Here is a 20,752-nt window from a genome sequence, read left to right on the forward strand (position 1 = left end):
GAAGTTCTTGACAAATCGATATCAAGCTGAATTCTTTACACGCCAAGATGAGATGAGGCCACTCTCTTCAATGTCTCAACTTTTCCTCGACCATTCAAACGCATGCAGCAGCCACTGCCAAAGTGCTCATCACCTCCCGCAGAACTGGCTTGTGTAAAAGGTGTTAAAAGCTTCTGCGGCAACATGTTCCCATGGGAGTAAAATTTCGCTACGATTACGTTGCAATTACGCGATACGCGATGAGAGCATATGTAATAATGACTGAAGGGACCACTGCAGTCTCGGGGAACTCCGTCGGTGGGTGAAAAATGACTTGACCTGAAAAAGAAGAAGGTCAAACGGTGTTTCAGCTAACCAAATCACAGTTTCGCTTTCTGGTTGTTAATAAATGACGCCAAAATTTTCCCGTCACTTTTCAATTGCTCAAGATATTCGAGTACTCAAAGTATACTATTCGTTATAAATTTTCAATCGCTAGTATTGCCGTCGCTTACGGAACTGCGCATGCCCCATTGACTACGATTATAACCCTGAGAGTATATCGCGCTATATAAGCTGCAGATCAGCTGCAGTTGGATAGGCTGTGTCGAGAAAAGATTAGTCAATCGATAAATGTGGGCAGGTTAGAGGACGCCGATAGACGGCGAAGATAGATCTAATTAATGCGAAGCATGGTGTATGAGGCGGTGAGATTTTCTATCTATTCGAAATTCGAGGAAAGGTAAAGTTCAAGAGGAGGGAATTCACAGGGCTTAGTTCGATGAGGGAAAGGCTTCCAGAATAGTGAAAAGTTATGATCGAGGTATCACAAAGGACACGACGTTCAGCTCGTGTCTGCGAACCAGGTAAACGCCTGTTTCCTTGAGATTATGTTCTCGTGAGGTAGGAATAAAGTTCTCTGACCCGGTCACGTGTAGGATCATGGGATTTAGTGGATATCGTACGAATACTCGAGGACTCGAAGGTCCTCAGCTTACCAGACTATTTAAATTAGCTTGTTGTCAAGACACGAGATCAGGAAACACCAGAAACCCGATTTGAGTTTTACCGGAAGTTGAACTCGTCGTCCCTATAGCTTCATAATCGCCGGGGGAAAGGAAGGGCTGAGAGTTGTTCTTGCGAAATTTGGCGGAAACGCGAGACAAAATGCCTGAGTTGCAGCTAGCCTTCGGAAGCATCTACGCCTGCGAGTAATTGTACGTACGTTAAATCTACCCTGGAAGCCTGGAGGGAATGAACCATTTGGACGGCATTGCCGGGTCGCTAAATAAGTCTGCTTTGACAGATGTTTTATTTCCGACCTTGAGTAAGATCGCCTTCCGTAGGTGATTTCAATGTTTCTTGAATCATCCGCTTACCCAGGGCAAATAATATAGCGACGCTGCACGCTGGATATTACAATTATATTTCATATTTTCAACATTATGAGATAAAAGTTTATATATTTAATTTGTTCCTTCTGTCATTCTTCATATCCGAATTCATTACAGACGACCAGTCAGAGTGAATTATGGTACTTACGGAAGTGAGACGTTTGATCGTTCCTCTGTCTCCTTCGCTTGAACAAATCGCTCGGTGTGCGTTTAATGAACAAACCTTATGACATATCTAATATAAATCGAGGAAAGTATGCAGCTTTGGTTATATGAGAAAAGCTGCTTCTTAAGATCTCGGAAGCTCTGAGACTCGTGCGGAGACTCGGGAAGCAATATTCGCACATTCATTCAGCGACAAATTCAAAGCGCATATTTACAGGGAGGTCTAATATCCAGCATAAATCATTACTCAGGCTCAGATGGCGCGATAAGCGTCGTCGGGCTTATCGTCGAGACATAAACGTGGGCACAATTCATCCCGTGTGTGGCTGTAAGGCGGCTAAAAGGAGAGCCTGTATCTATTTAGCTTTACTGAAACCCACGTCAAAGGGAATTATCATACTGGCAAAGTGCCGAGCTTCCTACCAACGCTATATGAGTGTTTAGTTTTCAACACCTTGGCTGTCGATGCGCATGCAGATAAGTAGAAATTATACGCTTGATGGAGCAGTAATTACATCTACAGTCGTTACGGCGGGAAAACATTAATGACCGGAATTTTTTCAACCCCCATTAACGCGAAAGAGCGCCGGCAAACGTTAGTTTTTTCACCGGAGCGTAAATTATTTTCATTTCGCATCGATGAATCCAGATTATTTCGGTTAACGTGAGAGCAGCCTGCAGGCTATGCTACGTTTGTCGGTCGATTTTCAATCGTCGAGAAGAGTGAATTAACCCGCGTGAAATTGATTTCTCCTTCTGTCAACGTACCTCTGCTGCTGGAAAACCAAGGAAACAGGACGCCAAAGAAATTAGAAAAAGCACAAATAAATAAAAATTTTTACACTAAATTAACACTTCGTCCCCCAAAACTTGGAAACAAAGTAAAAGCTTACAGTTTTTCTAACTTTTCACATATATTTATTGATTCTATTCAGGATGTCATATACGTATAATATTTACACACATCGGTATAACAGAGTTTACTAGGTTTGCGTAATATTATAAATGACTTACGTGCACAATTACTTATTACAGGATACAAGGTATAAACTTGGATCTTAACTATTTTCTAACACACCGTATTTTTTCTCTTCATACGTTATTCGATTTGAATAGTTAACAGATGTTTTACCTCGATCGCTTTTTAGGTATAAACGCTATTTTCAGTAGATTGACCACCGGAGCCTCCAGGGCGATGGAAATGCAGAAAGACAGCAGGTATGAAGCCACGAGATTTCCGAAATAGACAATCAACTGAAATGACGAAGAACTTTGAATTAGATGGATCCATAAATTGCCGCGCATATCTACAGGATATTTAAAGGCGAGGGCATCCAATGGCTCTGCATACAAGTTCGTGCTCAGGTATAGGTGAAGTGAAGGGGGACAAATGAACTCATATATTACAGGTATAACGTATATCGATGGGACGGGCGGTGCTTACGGCATGCAGGGGTTTTTGCGTTCTTGTAGCGAGGGTATAATATCGGACGAAATTACCCCCGATAACTTCAGAATGTGATTCCTCCGAAAAACTGGTTATGAAAATCGCATTATTCCCGAAATGGCGCGGTAAGAAGAGTAGTCCAGCCAACTTGAATATAATTATAAAGTTATTTGGCAAATTTTACAAAACCTGGATTAGAGCTCCGAAAGTCTGTGAGGGGATAAAGTACAACCGAAACCTGTAACAAGTCGTTTCTACTACTTGGCAGATTGCCTGTAACGCACCACCCAGCTATAAATTACCCCGTCTGTCTTTGACTTTTGCAGTAAAAAATCTAGACTGAAAAAGGCAACATACTTGAAGGATTTCTTGCGTCGTTAAGGAATTTCGATGTAAAAAAAAAAGCTCCGAGACACTGAGTCCGTTCTTCTTACCACTATCCCATTATGCAGATGTATCGGTCCGTCCATCTGTGCCGTGGTGATCACCATGATGACAGGGTGGACTAGGTAAGCACAGTAAGTGAGTCTCGAGAGGGGATACATCAGTCTCAACGACAGCAGACTGTCTACGACGGGCGCAGATCCGGTGCAACATTGTACAACCATGAATGCCACTGCTACAGCCCACGCAGTGTGGCCTAAGGAAGCGTAAACCGAGCTCAAAGTCACCGTGATGCTGCCCGGGTAAAGGCCGTAGACGACAGCGAACATGACGGAGGCGGAAAGCAGCCATCCGATCACTTTGGCGTACTGTCGGATAAAGAGGGTACGAATTAGCTAGTGACGGACGGTTTGCAGGATGTCCGGATATCGAACGACTCGACTCACAAGAGGTGTTCGCAAGCCGCAGTCGGTTTTAAACAAGATGTAGCCAGTGATGGTGCCGATCAAGTATGGCCCAGCCCTTAGCCATGGTTTGTCGTAGAGCTCATCAAATAGGGCGAACGGTTCCTGAATTCTGATTAGGGAAATCGAATAAAATTAGTTTAATGGGGCACTTGGAGCCGATAGACTAAGAGTGGTGTCTGCCCGCGCTATTCACTTGCCTGGCCACGTAGTCGTTCTGGTAGGCGACGGAGAAGGTAGTGAACCACGACGAGACGATGAGGAAAATTACGGAAACTGCCACGAACTTGAAATACTTCACCGAAAGCAGGAGCAGGAATATTCCCAATACGTAGAACTGGGTGTCGTTGGCCATGTACCAACTCCAGAGCATGCACTGGAAATTTCAAACGATATTCACGTGAATCTTTCACGTTGGCAATTAACCTTTCAACCGCCAAATCTGGGTCAGAAGTGACCCAGGTGATTAATTAGGGGATGAAGAAAAAGTAATGCAACGCTTGAATAAATTGACGCCGCGCAATGTCAACGTTTTACATTCTCGAATGGGAAATGTGGATGAAGCGTATGCACGGTGAGTAAAATCTCTGCTTTTTGTCGGGGCTTTGTCAGGTTACGTGGAGTTACGTGTACACCAAAATAAAACACGTCGCTTTACCGCGGGTATTATAAACGTCGTTAGCTTGTTACCCGACTTGACGCAACACTCCGGATGAACGTTAAAATCGCACGAATTGCACCGACGTCGCTCTGCGCGTTACCCGACTATTTTGATGACCGCAAGGTTAATACACGTAGAGGTGATAATGTAATATTAGCGATATCTAATGAAAGATTGATTACTCCACCCTGTCCTGAATATTAACGAATGAACCGTCAGCGACATTGCAGTACCGACTAAGTAGTTGCAATTCTCGGAACCCCGGTGCCACTGTGGAGTTCGATTTTGAATAATTTTCCATGAATTTAGCTGATCAACTGTGGCCAAATTACGGAACATTTAGTTGAGCGCCGTAGGGATTTAATTTCAAAGGCCTCGGAAAGGAAAATTTTAACGAGCCTGGCTTCTTTTATACCAGAAAATACTACGGGACCTTTTGTTTTCACCGAGGCTTTAGTCTTGAATCGAATAAGCACCGACGAAAACCAAGAAGCACACTGACTAACCACCCCGGATATAAGAGTTTCCCCGGATCGTTCCTCAATAATTAAATCCAATTCTCAGCGCACCGACCCGGAGACATTGTCTTGGGGCATAGAATTGACAAAATATGCTGCAAACGTCAGAGGGACAAATTTAAGCTGAACCGATCAGGGCGCCTTTGGTTAAGATATTTCTGTCAACCAACCATTTCCGTCCGAGGGTAAAGCGAATTTAGGTAAAGAGCATTCCTCCACCAATACTTCTCGCAAGTTAAGTGATCCATGATGGCTGGGAAAAACACTGTCCTAGCTTGAACGTGTCTGATCACAACTTCGTTTACTCCCAGTGCGAACAAGTAGGCTGGTGTCAACCTGAAAAAAGAGTGTTTGTTCGCTTATTTCGATCATTCATTGGGTTGAAATGAATTTTCAAACTCGCCTGATGAATCTGTACAGAATCATGACTAGGAACTTGAGGGAACTGGATTTGAAAAAGTGATTCTTGTCCGTTTTCACGCTGCCCAGTGATCGGTAGTACAGCACTGTTACCAGGAGGCCGCTGAAATAGTTGGAACGTGAAATTACGCCCGGGTAAAAAGGTCGGGTAGTGCCGTTGGGCCATTAAGACTGTTACACCGTCTGCTAGTTCTAATTTTCACTCACCTAATGAAGAAGAACGTGTCTACCGAGAACGTGGCGTTGCTTATGGTTTGGAACATAAAGTTCCTCTCTGTGACCGTACGCAGCATTTTATTCTCTGGAATTTAAGAAATTCGCACATAAATTTCAAGTAAGAAGAAAGACCCTAATTATCCTACGACTTCCTGAAAAAATGATGCAGCATCTTTGCCTACTATACATCCGAGCCGACGTCCATTTCAATTTAAATCCGTCGCCTCTTAAGTAAGGACGGGGTGCCCAGCTCAAGAGAACCAGCGAAAAAAAAGAACGGAAAAGTGACAGGAAGCGAGAAAGTGATAACAGACATCTTAAGCTGCATCGCGCGACATATCTGAGAAACTCGTTCCGCACTCATCGCCGCCGAAGGCAGGAGATTTGAAAACTTTCCGACTCTTGAACTCCAGCAAGTTGAGAGCGACTTTCCTCGAAATGTTGAAATGTTGAATACTCGTAGGGTCGTTTTTACAATCAATTTCATGGTCGTCGAACGACCTTTGCACCTGGATCTGACCCCATCCTAAAAAGACTCTGAATTTGGGCAATACCTAAGCCTCAAATTTCCGCCACGGTCGCCATACCGTCACGGTTCGTGTAATTGCATGACATTGCGAAAGAACGTGAAAGGAAGGCGATGCCGGAGGCAGACATGGGGTTCTTTTTTACGCTAGCCATTAATCAGATTCGCGATCAGAAGGCGTCGCGAAAAAACTACTTAATAGCGGCTCAGAAGTCCCGGATCCCTTACTGACCCCCACTTACCGGCGATGGAGAACACTTGTAAGTAGGTGTGGACCATCACAACCCAGCCCAAGGAAAATACTCTCAATCCATGAAGGCAGGTCAGACTGTCGCTCGCTGCTGGTTCTGTGCTAATTATTTTACCACCATTTGCGATCGGGTTGAAAGCCATCAAGCATTTTACCCAGAAACCTGTAACAGTATATACAAAGCTGTATCACGATCCACTATTTTTGTTACAGTCGTAATGAATTTCGAACGGATTCACTCCGATTTTAGACCGTTGGGTCGCCACTTTAATTCAGCGGCTTATGAATCGCTCATCACGAACTCGCCCGGGATCATTCAAACTTCTAATTACGAACCGAATTTACTTGAGATTCAATTAAGATGAGTAGGGTTTTAGGGCGGGGCTTATCCGATGTTTACGAAGAACAAAATCCCACGAATTCCAACCGAGTCCCGCAGCAATCCATCCAACTTTAAGTCGGCATCACTCGTGAAAGATGATGCAGTGGTTGGCCAAACATTACCATCGGTTATCCGAGGTCGCAGCTAAATTGCTTTGAAGAAGCCAAGGTTGTCCGACCATGAACCCTGCCGATGACTTGCTAATGTCGATAGAAAATCGGACCCGATGATAGCGATTGAAGAAAAAGGGATTGGAGTACCTTTTTCAAGCTTAGTTTCCTTCTTCCCCTGCTCGCCGGCCCCTTCTCTTTCCATCTCGGTCTTCTCAATTAGCTCCTTGCTGGTATCTTGAATGATAGATATTCGCCGTTCGTCCAGAAAATTTTTATCCGGATACGTGCTGATGTTTTCGTTGTTATTCCCGCTGGCTGAACTTTCCACGTCCGATTCACGGCCTCGGGTATCGTTGTATTCGTATGCCGTAGCCAGTATCATCAAAAGCAGTATGACTCCCGCGACGCCGCTAAAAATAAAAAATTCCTAACGTATCCATAAGCCGTGCCGCATGCGTGAAGCACCTGGTACTTTCTACCTGGGCATGATATCTGGTACGATTCGATATTGAATTTAGCTCTGGTATTCCCATCCGTACAAACCCAAGTCACACCCCGCCAAGAAAGCAATTTCAATTTATAGTTGCAGATTCACCCGCGATCACATACTGGACGGATAATTTCACGTTCAAATTACTAAATCCAAATTGATCATAGGGCGCGTGATTGGACAGACCGCGCCAATTCGGGTGGTATCGCATTACGGCGGTGTTACGCCGTGAAAGCTCCCCGAGTTACAATTCTCGGAGTAGTCGCTTCCTCTACCTCTAATTTCTGCCATTCTCCAGCCTCAATACGCGATTAATATATAGATGTGGATGGGTCCGTATGAAATCACGCAGAATTCAACGGGTCCAAATTCCATACCATTTGGAAATAAACTGCCTCATTCTTTGACGGATTTGAACAGACTCGTACTTCAAGATGTCAGTAGGAAAAAATTTCTGCAGCTGTTCAACCTTTATTCTAGACAGTGACTAAAAGTTCAACTCGGTTCAATTAATTACTGGCCAATCTTGTCAAAGTTCAAAGTTTTAACAGAAAAATCATACAAATCCGTCGATTTCTTTCACATTTCTGTCTGACGGAAATGACAAAGTAATCTAAACTATTCGTACAAAAATTTGTCGAGAAAAATTCTGAAACGTAGATTTCTTTAAATGTGTCAAAGAAGCGACATTTTTTATTTACGAATGATTCGAAATTCCAATCCGTAGATACCTCTTATATATCTGTTATAGAATAATCAGTATAGTAATCAGTATTAGAAATAGGGATAGATTGGCGTCGAGTCAACCGTAATCCGTTCTTCTTCGCCGCCGTGTATCTCCACGTGTTTCACCCTTGCCGGTGGCTTTTTGCATTCTTGTGATTCAAACTGTAATTTTCCGAGGTCCCAGAGTGCTCGTGCAGGCTCCGACTTTACGACACCTCGTTCGCGTCCCGCCTACAGAGTACCAACCTTATTACATTCTTAGCTCGGGCTTTGGCTCAGGCTGGCGATGGCGCAGTTGTTCGATGAATTATTTCGTTGTTAAAGTAGCGTAAAAAATATTGTAGCGTACAATTTTAGCCACGGGGTTCTACCGTGATAGGGAAAATTCGGTCCCAGGTCGGACTGCCGGTGAGTCTGCGGTAGCCTCGCGAGACAATGGAACACCGGGCTCTCCGTTAATTATAGTATTTTAGGGCCAAGTTTTAGCGGTTCCCATCCCTTGCCGTGCCATTTTAGACATCCGTACTTTTCGCACCCCATTTACTATGTCCAGTGATAAATGTTCGGGCAAAAATATTCCTCTCATGGTGTTTTCGTAAAGTTTTCATTCTCCGTAGGAATCGAGTATGAACTTGTAAATATTCTGAAGATTACTCTTATCTAGAGTCAGAGATATGCACGCAACAAGGGTGAAAATTTTTATCCAAAACCGATCAGCGGATAAATATTGTCAAGTTATAATATACATGCAGAATGAATGTACAAAGGCATGAGACGTGAAACGTTTTGCCAAATATACGAAAGTTCAGCTCCACGTTGTCGTAACAGTTTTAAAACGCGATATTCCCGCAGAGAATTTTCAACGTGAAGTTGAATAAAAGTTGTGTAACGATGCGTGAAATATATGAGAGGTTCGCTATCGTCTACCGCATGTATACGTAAACTACGAGGACTTTCAGGATAGAAATATTCACGCGAATTCTGAAATAAGAAACTTATAAAACGGAGATGTCGACAAGCCCATAACCGACCACACTTTGCAGGAATGTCGTCAACGATATTTGATCACGGTGAAATTTATGACAAGCAGGAAAAATTTACTGGTAGATATATAAGAGTATGAAATAACCGAGAAATGTTCCTATCGATTTTGCGCAAAATCTAATAAACTCTAAGTCTAAGGAATTCAAATCAGCTACCAAAGTCCATGCAAATCTTATAGAACTAGAGACTTTTCACACAAATACACAGGTACTGCAGACATCTACCAAGTCATCCACCCAAGATACAGTAAAAATTTGAAATTCATTTCGGGGATGTTGCACGAGTAATTTTCTCTCCTCCTCGAGCGACGAGCGAAAAATAAGTTGATGAATTTCTGCCAAAGCAATTGTACAGAGAATAACGAATCAGATAACCGAGGGGCTGGCTGCAAAATGTAGGCAATCGACCAGTAAAAGATTACTTATATATTGGTACTAAAAGTGTATTACTATGTAAAATAAAAGAAGACGAATCGTGTCTGTTTTATAGGGGAGAAATTTTCTGCCGCGCTTTCTCTCTCGCATCAACACCGAGAAAATATTTTTCCAAAAGCTGTTGCGGTCACATGTACAACGTACATAATATGCATACTATATATAAAAAATAGAAGATGCAACACCCTTTAGGGCATATATATGCAGTGTGTGTAGAGTTAAAGAATTTCAAATCATACTGACCTAGCTACGCTAGTGTTACATAAAATCTGCATATTCTCTCAAACGTTTCACAGTCACAGCGTGCACGACTTTTTCATCCATGATGAAAGAATTTCACCACGTTTGGCTCTTCGTTTGGAATTAAATCTCTGTCTGTGCGAATGATTGCGTGGAATGCACTTGAGAGCTATACCGCGCTATCCTGGACAGCACTGGACTTTCACGAGTGCATACGATCTGCAGTATAGGCTTTCTATTACGCGTTTACGTAAGCTAGGTGTAAGCAATAAGTGCAGCCTGAAGTAAACGCTTGTTGTTAAGTCATCGAGTTGCAAGGATAAAGGATAATCTCTGTGTTTCAACGTCGACACGACAGCCTGCGTTATGTTTGCTAACTCCATTTACCGCTGATTGTCTCATCGATGTTCCGTGGGATCGGTTCGGATTCACAGCCGCAATTTTTACCCTTCGCTGTGAACTGCCTATGCATGACGTCACGAGTTGTCCCTTTACCATTTTCGGACAAAATAAATTCTGTTCTTTCCGTCTATTCTTCGAACTTTTCGTTTTATTGCAGGAATTTGACACGGAGAAATTAGCGAAATACGAGAGCCCGTCATTTGGCATTCGCTTCAAACTTTGCGATCGATAAACGTAATCGGTTCGCGCCAATTTCGAACAGTTATAACCGCAGTGATTAAATGCATTCACGTTAAGCCTGAAGCTCCCTCGTGACACACCCACACACACACACACTGCATTGCCTGAGTGAAACGGACATTCGTCTTGAATCTGGAACATAGATTGTAGCCTGCCTTGAACCGAGGCAACTGTTATGCCATCGTTAATAACCCGCGCTCCGCAATTCGATAACTGGATTGCGAATGGTTGCTGATTCCGTGTACGTTGCACTCGGTATTATAACTGTTTTCCCGATGCAGATGAGTTCACGGCTCGAGTAAATGCATCTAATTACTCAACTTTCATATCTGGTGAATCACATTCACCTACCGGTCATAGTTTTAACGTGTTTGATAACGCGTTAAGAATTCGATCATACGCCGTAAATTGAAACACAATTTTCTCTGATTGATATATTTACCTTTGATAAATGAATGATAAACGACTTTTTAGAGAGCTGCTTCACATTAACCGAGATATTTTACCGAGAACTTTGCAATATCATGCAAAAATTATAACGGGAGCAGTTTATTTTTCAGTGAGTCGTCATAAATGAATAATTATACGACGGGAGGTACAGGAGTTGAAAATAAAAAAGTAAATGATGGAAACACACAATGTTGCCGCTTTACGAAAGTGTGGGATTGTTTAATTGTCTGTAAATGAACCGAGAAAAAGAAAGTGAAAGAGAGAGCTGAGAGGAGAGCACATCATTTTGTATTTTTCATTTTCTTCACCCCTCGGCAGGTACAATGCTTTTGTTTTTACTGACGGAGTTAATACGTTGGATATTTATGCGAACCCTACTTTCAGACATAAATCATTCAGTACATGTAATCTCAGCGTGTAGTTACACGTTACAGAATTACAAATTGGTGTATTCGGTAGGTAAAAAGTACCTATTGCAGTGATTTGTTTTTCACCAAATTTTTGGAGGCATATTTTCAAAGTACCCGTCGTTGTTATGTAAAACTTAATACAACTGCAAAGTACGGAGTTGCGTCGTCGTGTAATTAGGACTCGATTCTTACACTGCAAAGCTTTACCGTCTATCCAGTAAGCAAGCTTAAACCGGGCACAAAGTAATCGCGTTATTTATTTCCGACCTACGAAAGAGTAAAGCGGAACACAAACGCGAAGTGTAATTACAACTGGGAGCTTTTGTCGCGATTCCTCAAAGCGCGGTAGCTTTTCGCTCGTTTAAACTCTTCATTTCGGTTCGTTCATTTGACAATTTACACCGCGTCGTCACTCAGAGGCAATTCGCGCAAAATTTTTTCATCTGTCATAGTATATCAAGTTGGCTCAACATTATACGGGGGCTTAAGAGTCCCGAGCTGCCGAAAGTTTCTCGTTAACTCATCGGCTTGTTTGTCTTTGTGCTTGCACTGCTTTGTGTTAACTCTATTAGCCATAAAGTTGAATTATTTAACAACATATCATTCACTTTTATACCTATATATTATACTGGCAAACTGTACGACCGAGTAACCTTCACCATATTTATAGGTTTGCGTAATTTCAAAGTTTAAATTCCTTTTTAACAACTGTTTATAATCCTCGTTTAATTTTCAGCAAAATGTAGATAATACACTTTGAGACCATTTAAATTGTCTCAGTTTCATGAAACGTCTAGGTACGACTAAACTTTACTACAAACAGAGATTTTGCGAGCTGAAGTAGCAAGTATTATTTTTCGTTGTATCGAAAGCAAACATGTAGCAAGAATATCGTGTACCTTCATATCGACCTGAGAACTTTCCACAATCGTATGGTTTTCAACTTGACTTATACTTGCAAATTTCCTAACGATGGAATACAGCTGCTCGTCGGATCGATTGCATTTTAAACTTACTCGCGCTGTGCTCAACGTCTTCAGTTTTTTACCCCCGAAACTTTTCTTAAAAATTCCTCACGCCCCCCAATATCTGCATTTGCAATCCGTGTAAGCCTGAGGCTTCCATGGATGGAACCGCACCAAGGCTTGTTGGCATCGAGTATAATTTGGATCCGGTTGAAATTTGATACCAAGTGTGAGATACGTGGCTGTATCTAATATTCGAGGTCCGGTTTCATCTCGCGAGGAATGCTTACTGTAGAATTTCGCTGATACGGAAATTAGCCGTTCGCAATGTTCTCCGTCCCGGCTTCATCCATCTTCCCATTGATTATTTGTATAGGTATGCTGTATTTAGATCTCCTCTTTGCACCCATAGAATTCAAATCTAATATATCTACCTATAATTTCTGTAAAAAAATGTCATCCCTAAATTCCCAAATATTCACACCACGTCGAACGTGAATATTGCCATTATATATGCCATTAATCTTCGAAAGTAACTAGGATTCTATCGGCTTTTTTACGGCGGCAAGAAAGTCCTTTAAGTTTACCTGCAAGAGTTTGTGTCTCGGGATTATATTGAATAAAGTTTAAAATATGGAGCACCAGTGACTCGCAATTTCTTCAGCTACGGAGTTCATTGTAGAATTCTCAATACAAATCAATGAATAAAGTATTTTATAGACATAAATAGGCCGAGAATTCGAAGTAATCGAGTTACAGACTCTATGATAATGTCAAAAATGTCCAGTTTTTTGGTCATGATTTTCGAAAGTTTTCTAAGTTGACTTCATTCGAGTCTTCGCCTGCGAATAATGTCCAATCTGTAGATTCGTTTCGCTACTTTCCCCAGGCATGGAAATTCCATACACAGCGTACATCTAGTATGGATTATACTACCTACCGATCATACCCAAGTCACCGTCTATGAAAATATGCATCCGGGGCTTTGGTCGATCCGTCTGGACGCCAGACGATCCCGGATAAACCTGCAGCCAAAGTAATTCCGTATTCCCCGAAAGTACTACAGGCGATCACCTCACCCGACAAAGACTAACGTAACCGTGCTGCGGTACCTTGCGCAAGTTGAAGCTCGCAAATCCGCGAGGAAAGAAAGTTGAAAGACGTTTCATACCTGCGGCACATGCCTGAGTGCATCTTATACCGAATCCATGGTCAGACTTGTAACGAGTATCACAGAGAAATTTCACTCTCTCGCGTTTTTCCGATGATTAACGTAACGGAATGGTGGAAATTAATTCCAACCGCTTCCTTCTTTTCACTCTGAATACTTCCTGCGTTTAGCTCGCTTTTTCTACGTTTAGCTATCACCCTCATTTTTCTTCCACATATTACAACACCGATTGTTATTTAACGCGTAATATTTCAAAGCGAAAGCATCGCCAGTCTCTCTCACTTTCCGCGAAAAGAGACGACGTCGAGAAGTCTTTGGCTTTCCCACTTAAACCGGGTCAGTGGGCTCCTCCGAGTGTTCGGTTAACAAGTTGTTGCGAACAAACGGGTCTTCGCACAGGCGGTGGTAACACGAGATAATCGAAAGTCCTTGAGGTGCCGGAGCTTAGCGCAATCCATCTTATCGTGTGTTTTTGGTTTCTTTTTACCCAAAAACCAGGCAACGAGACGCGGAGTAATTTTACGCGGTTTGTTCACTCGCGGTGAAGCAGCGCGTTAAAAATTAATGTACTTCTCAAGTAACGGAAGCTCGTAATAAAGATAGCTGAACAGACTTCGCTGGCCTGAAGGGAGCAGATTTTTGAAGAGTATCTCTGTACGCTGTCACAATTACATCGCGCCTCACGTATCCACCGACCAGGTACAAGGTACCTCGTCCTCGTACCAGACAGCCACTACGTTTCGTCTCTGAATCCCTAGGTAAATTAATTTAGATCTTGAGGAAGCTTGCAAGCACAGCATCGATAAGACCCGAGTACTCACGGTCGTCTCTACAACCTGAAACGGGCATTAGGACAGCTTCCTGTTTAATCCTGGGGAGAGGAAATTTACGACTTGTATCCATTTAGCGCAGCCACGCGCTTGTTCTATACACAACGAGACGTGAAAGAAGAAAGAAGCTGCAAACAATCAGGAACGTATAAAAAATGGAGTGAGCAACTACAAACCGAATGTTACAACTCCAACTCAGATAGCCGTCATGAAAATGCGATCTTCGTAAATTTTGTATCCGTATAAAGGGGCAGTGGGAACAGTAACCCCAGCTTTATTGCGATCAGCGTTACCGCATCAGCGCGGGATTCGAGTAGCCTCGATATTCACTGCCCTTTTTATTTCCGGGAAAAAAATCTCTACCCCGTAAAAACTCCCTCGGACATTCCACCACCGCAATATAGGTATAATACACTCTCCAGATCCGTAAATTATTACAAAGGGGGTATATTGCGGGGATGAAAATGCACAACGCCGCAATGTTTTCAGGGTAAAAGTTTATTCACAATTAATAGAACGCCTCGGTTTTAAACTACCATTACTGGTATATTCGCGGTTAGTCGCAGTTACGAACTACTGCTCCGACTTCTGTTATACCCAGCTGTGCCAATTTATTCCCGTAGCTCGAATATAATGTTATTATTTTGCGAAACAGAGTACATAAAAAAAAAAAATACATCAAACGAACCTCCACGCAAATCGTCGAGCATTCGCGATCATCCCAACCACGATTTGCAAAACTACATTTTTATATTGCTAAAAATTTATGGGAAGGTTGTTCGGTGACTTGCACTGAGAATTTACAGGAATGGGAGGAAAAAATTTTTTTTTTTAAAGCTCAGGCGGGTTTGAATCGAGCAAGTGATCAGTGGGCCGGAACTCACGTGAAAGTAAAGATGGTGTGGCAGAACGGAGCGTGTCTTGCGACGTGAAATGAATCCCAGCAGCCTCGAGGCTTACCGGAAATGGGAGTGGCCGCGATTGGTCCTTCTACTTACGACAAGATGTGCACCTTCGGATCCAGCCAGGGAGAGTAATCGTTCGCCGGAACAGACTTCACCTTGGCGATGTGAATTTTCGGACCTGCTGAGCTGTGCGTCAGGTTTCCCTCCCTCTCGACTCTGTCGGCAGTCGCCCTCAGCATCGAGGTTACAGAGACGCGTTTGCAGGATCCAGGTAGACAAAGACCAAGGAAAATCTGACGGGTCTGCGGAAAGAGATTAGAGATTTTTATTGCAGAGACGGAATGGTCGTATGAGTCTGAAATTTTACGGTTCACCCGAAATATTTGACGTGGTAAGAAATTGTAATGCTCTATTTTAGCCTTCTTCAACGTTCAGTTTAGTCTCTCCCAAGCCTCCCTGAGAGCTCTTTCGTAAATTTCAAACTCCTTGCCTTCTTCGAGTATAATGCTTTTGGGCGATGGGGATACCGATAAACAGAGTATTTGAGTAAATTTTGAAAAATCTCAGCGTATCAACCATGTGATTTTATTTGACCAACAAAATATTTCACAACCATGGTTCTGCTCAAGCAACTTTTTTTCTACCTTTACTTTTCATGTTCTTCTTTAATTCGCTTTTATTTTATTTAACAATCTACAAGCCCTGTAAAATGAGGTCAGGGCTCCGCCGACCTTTTTTCCTGCTAGAGGTGAATCATGGATCCACGTTAATCTTTCGTAGGTTCTTAAAGTTTCATGCAATTTTTATTTCCTTCGTAAACCTGCCGATTAGGAATGAGTATCAACGGGAAAATTTCAGGGCTCAAAGTCATTTGAGATTATTATTACACTGCTGAAATTTAATCTCCATTTTGTTTGTAGTTACGCGGAGCTAGAAATTTGGGGAGATTGTATTTTATTCCAGAGCATAAAACCAAACGGGATAACTTATGGTATTCGTGTAGTATCATATCGATGTTACGAGTTGCTGCAAAGAAGATTTTTTTCCTTACCGAGGATGCGAGATCGGTGGGCAAGGTCAAGTACATTCGGGCGACGTAAAATTGCACGGGATACGGAGGGGAATCCTCGGGCTGACCGGGAGACTTAATTTCTCGGTCCGCGTTGTCCAGTTCTCTGCAGAGAGTGCTCGAGCCGAGCCAAAAATCATTTCCAAAGTGGAACTGGGAGGAGTAACGACCACTGGCGTCAGACACTGTGAGAGCAAGAGAAAAACAAAAAACACAGGTAGGAAATAAGAGAATGAAAAGCAAGCAAAAATCCTGAGAATTTCCATAATGAACGAATACATTCCCGGCACCAACTTCAGCTCCGCACCTCGTTTTAAGAATAATTTACTTTGCTAATTTTACCGTCTTGATTTGAGTTTGTCCAAACAATGTGTATATATATATGCATGTACATAGGTATATTTACCCTTCGCTTCAAGTTTCACCGCGCTTTCACACCATAAAATTAATTCACTCGGTAAAAGTTTCACCCCTTTCATTTCTGGTAATTACTCCCGTAGATTCTAACGAGTTCTCAACTGTTCCCGTTATTTTTACAAAATAGAAGGACTACTTTTTTCTCACCATCTGATAAAGGTGATAACATTTCTCTAGGGCTGCTTCACGGCATAATAAAAAGAAAAAGTCTCGATAAATGTAACGCGCCGTTAAGCCTTCAGCCCTGATCTCACGTTCATTCGAGAAACCTCAAAAACGTACCGCGACGTACGACCACTCATATCATCATTCATACGAGCTTTGCCAAGACGTACGAAGCACTTTTGGATAAGCGAAATGGGCTTTTACTAGACTGGCGTCTGAATTTTCGCTTCCAAAAGTAACGCGTCATAGTTCGGAGCAAAATACTGTAGAATAAAAAAATTTCCGAATCAAATTTCGTTTCCGTGATTTCTAATTAACGTTATCGACGGTCTCAGTTTTATTTAAAAAAAAAATAGACATATTATAACGAAACAAAATTCTCGTAGAGAAATTTATAATAATAATTATTATACGTGACAACGCGAAGTGGTAAAAATCACCATTTTAAAGCGATTCACACTGATCTATCACTCCGTTTTTAATAAAAGAATTTCAAGGCTCGCCTTTCCTTCAGAACTTTGATTATGCGCCGTTTAATATCACTCCAAAAACTTTGCAGTCCCGTTTTTCATGCTATATCCCTCTCGGGGGCTGCATAAACACACGTGTATGATGAGGCTACCTTTTTATATCAAATGGGATATACGCGCGAATAAATTTCACTATCCTACCGTCTCTGATATGGAAATTAACGTAGATACAGCACCAGCTATTCCCACCGCGAATGTAAAAATAAGAAAAGAAATCGACATTAATTTTTTTCTGGGATGCAGCTGTCTAGCCGTTCTCGCATTTTTCACACCAAAACCTTAGACACGCTAAAACAAATTGACGAAATTCATAAACCTTGTTTTCAAGTTGTTGCTATCATGTTTGCACGACTCACAATCAAAATTGTTACAGCAGACGATAAATGGCGCAAGCTTGCGCCATATCGACGCTTCGAAGTAGGTGTATTTGGTACGAGGTGAAAATAACAATGACACTTTCTTCGTGCAGATACGTGACGATTGTTTCAGAAGTGAGCGAGTGCGAAGAGACTCGCGAATTTCATCCTTTAGCGCATGTATACATTGGCCTATATCGAGATTTCCGTCGATACTCATGCAACATCTGACTCTTCTATACGCGCCTTTTTCCACCCTTATTTTCTCCAATAATCTCCGGCTGTGTGCCAATACATAGCCGAGCGTTTTGCCCGACTCGAAATATTCTAGAAGGGAATCTTTTCAGTTATCTGAAAAGTTTTCTCGTTTATTAAAAACTATCGAACTAAGATATCGAGTTGACCAGCTGCCAGCTGGTTCGCGGGCAAACATATAAAAAGTTGCAACTGCTAAATGACTTGAAACTTTTTTATCTAACAAAAGGCCACCGTAGGTATAAACACTCGGAGACAAATTTGTGTTTTTTTTTTTATCAAAATCTATTTGCAAACGCATTTAGTAGAATATTTTTTCTAGGTGACACTATGTTTCGATGGAAATACCAAAATCAAGCAAATAATTGCTGTGAGTTGACACAAGTCGAAAAGGATTGTCTTCAATTTTTTTTTTTTTTTTTTCATTCAATTCTTATATATTTTGGTCTCCGAATAATTTTTGCCTCACAACCGATTCTTAACCAGCTAATTTTCCGATTAATCAGTACCTCAGAAACTCGCATAACACAATCGGCGATCGATACTTTATCTGGACGACATTTATTTTGCGGAATCAGTAAACAGCTACAGATGCATGCGAGTAACCGCGTAGAGTTGACGTAGAAATTCGATACCAAGTATCCGCGTGAAGCTCGGCTGGGAAGTTGGCAGGCCTCTCTTGCCAAGAGTTCATTGCCAGTTACGTAAAATTACCGGTTAGCAATTCCGCTTGATTTGAAAAGTGCACAGAGTGTAGAAAGTGTGAACCTTCGACTTAGCTGCAAGTGAAATTAAACGAAGCGACGTGAATGGCTTTGAATATATGTATATACGTATTTTTCTTGCCAAGCAAACCACACGTTGCTGAATTTCGTCGACATCTCTTATTACGGACTGATTCCGAAACCGCCCCAACGATTTTTCGCATGACGCAAGACAAAAGGTTCGTCGCTCTCCCTTCGTTGCGTTGCCTCCGTTAGAGTAATCGCGGCGAATTCATTCGGGAATTTTCCCCGTGATCGGGAAATTGGTTGTGTGTACTGACAGAAGGAAAATCGATCGAATGAAGCGGCGATCGTTGACTACTCGAGTTCTGATTAAATTTAGCCCGAGCACTCTCGAACTCATAAAACCAAGTCCCTCCACCCGTTTGAATTCGTTATAACTTTGATATTCACTCGCCGTACTGAATTGAAACGTCCGTCAAATTGCAGGACGTGCATCGAGCCGCGGATCTAACTGGGTTAAATTGCACAGCCTGATCGGCTAAAAGTGCAACGAAACTTTCTCTGTTATACTATGCATAACTCGACCCTATCGCAACGTGTTCCAAGTTCCAGGCCTTCGGAATACCAATATTACATTCCACCCCCGAAACGGTCCTCCTTTCCCTCGCGTGTTATACATTTTGGGAAAAAAGAAAGAAAACAAATTCCCCTCTTGCTTTCTTCCGTTTCCTTTCCGCGCCGTTTTTCTTTCATCATCCGAACGAATAACTGGACCATAAAAATAATTACTCGAATCAGTGAGGAACTCGGCAATGGCGGTTCTTTCCCTACGAACAAGAAGAGAAGCCAGGCTTGCGGAAATTTAATGAGATTGACGAAGATTTCCTCCAACTCAAAAGTTCGTATTGCACAAACCTGCGGACAGGAATAATAACATATAATCACTCACGTCATTTTTAACAACCGTTCAACCAACCTGTAATTTCGATTACGTGTAACCGTCAAGTGACTGGTCAAGTGGTGATCTTCTGACGTTCCTAAGTAAAGAATGAATTGTGTAACCGTTGAAAGCGATTCAAAGCGGAACGCAAGGCGTCGTTCAGAGATTATTGCCCTCGTCTTTTGATGCAATCGAAACTATCGAATAGGATGACACAAAAAGACATTGATGAAACGTTAATGGACCGATTACACCTTGGTGTGAGGCAGTAATGCTTCTTGAAATCACCCTGATGTTTCATCACATTGCATTGCAGTGTCTCAATGTCCGTTTCACGTCTGACCGAACAGGTAATGGTAGCTTATTAGTTCGGATAATCATTGTACCGATGAAACATGAGCGACAAGAAACTTCGTTACAATACCTGTGGCAATCAATTGATTAAATTTGCCTGAATGTCGATTCTCACTGACTCAAAGAACAAAGAGATGAGAAAAAAACGTGTGAACGGTTAAACTTTTTTCACTTACTTTTGGCAGCCCAGAGGCTGCCGTTCCTTAGGGAGTGTAAAAACATATCCATGTCGCTTCTGCAATTTTCACTCAATTTCCCGGGGATCTTTTTCCATTTCAAAGGATCGTAAAGATCTGACAGCCACTGAATGCTGTTCGCCGTTTTAGCCAATTTCTCCTCCATGAAATCCAGATCCAAATCCCTGTCTATCTTCACGTCTTTCTCGGCTATCGTAAGGTATTTTTTCCAGTCTAGTTCCGGGTTGTTTTTAGCAAATCCCACCAACGGTTTCCTATCGACAACCACGTCAGCTGTTTCCGTAAAGTCTTTCGATGAATTGTAGCTTGGAGTTTCCGGTGAAATTGAGCGTGTCAGACCAGGCTTACTGAGTCGTAATATGTTCGATTCATTTTCCGTCAAAATTATCGCGACGCATTGAAACCCTACAAACAGCAACACGGCGTTTTTCAACAGAGCCATCATTTTGCTTTCCAGCCGCAGATCTTCTGCCGATCGACTCTATAGTTTTCCACGATTCCCAAGCACGCGATCA

At 42.2% G+C, this 20,752-nt stretch overlaps 1 protein-coding gene across 1 annotated transcript; it reads right to left on the minus strand.

Moving 5' to 3' along the window:
* Positions 1-2,517: 2,517 nt before the first annotated feature.
* On the minus strand, positions 2,518-20,682 carry LOC107220163 (nose resistant to fluoxetine protein 6-like). Its single transcript, XM_015658632.2, has 12 exons — positions 20,217-20,682; positions 16,278-16,480; positions 15,320-15,528; positions 7,067-7,329; positions 6,417-6,587; positions 5,640-5,733; positions 5,416-5,535; positions 5,183-5,348; positions 4,034-4,209; positions 3,816-3,945; positions 3,420-3,737; positions 2,518-2,792 (listed from the first exon to the last, which is right to left on the minus strand). Exons 1-12 carry the CDS (start codon positions 20,680-20,682, stop codon positions 2,667-2,669), a joined length of 2,442 nt encoding a protein of 813 aa, XP_015514118.2. The 3' UTR covers positions 2,518-2,666.
* Positions 20,683-20,752: the final 70 nt, after the last annotated feature.

Source organism: Neodiprion lecontei, chromosome 3 (genome assembly GCF_021901455.1).
Source record: "Neodiprion lecontei isolate iyNeoLeco1 chromosome 3, iyNeoLeco1.1, whole genome shotgun sequence".
NCBI classification, from domain to species: domain Eukaryota; kingdom Metazoa; phylum Arthropoda; class Insecta; order Hymenoptera; family Diprionidae; genus Neodiprion; species Neodiprion lecontei.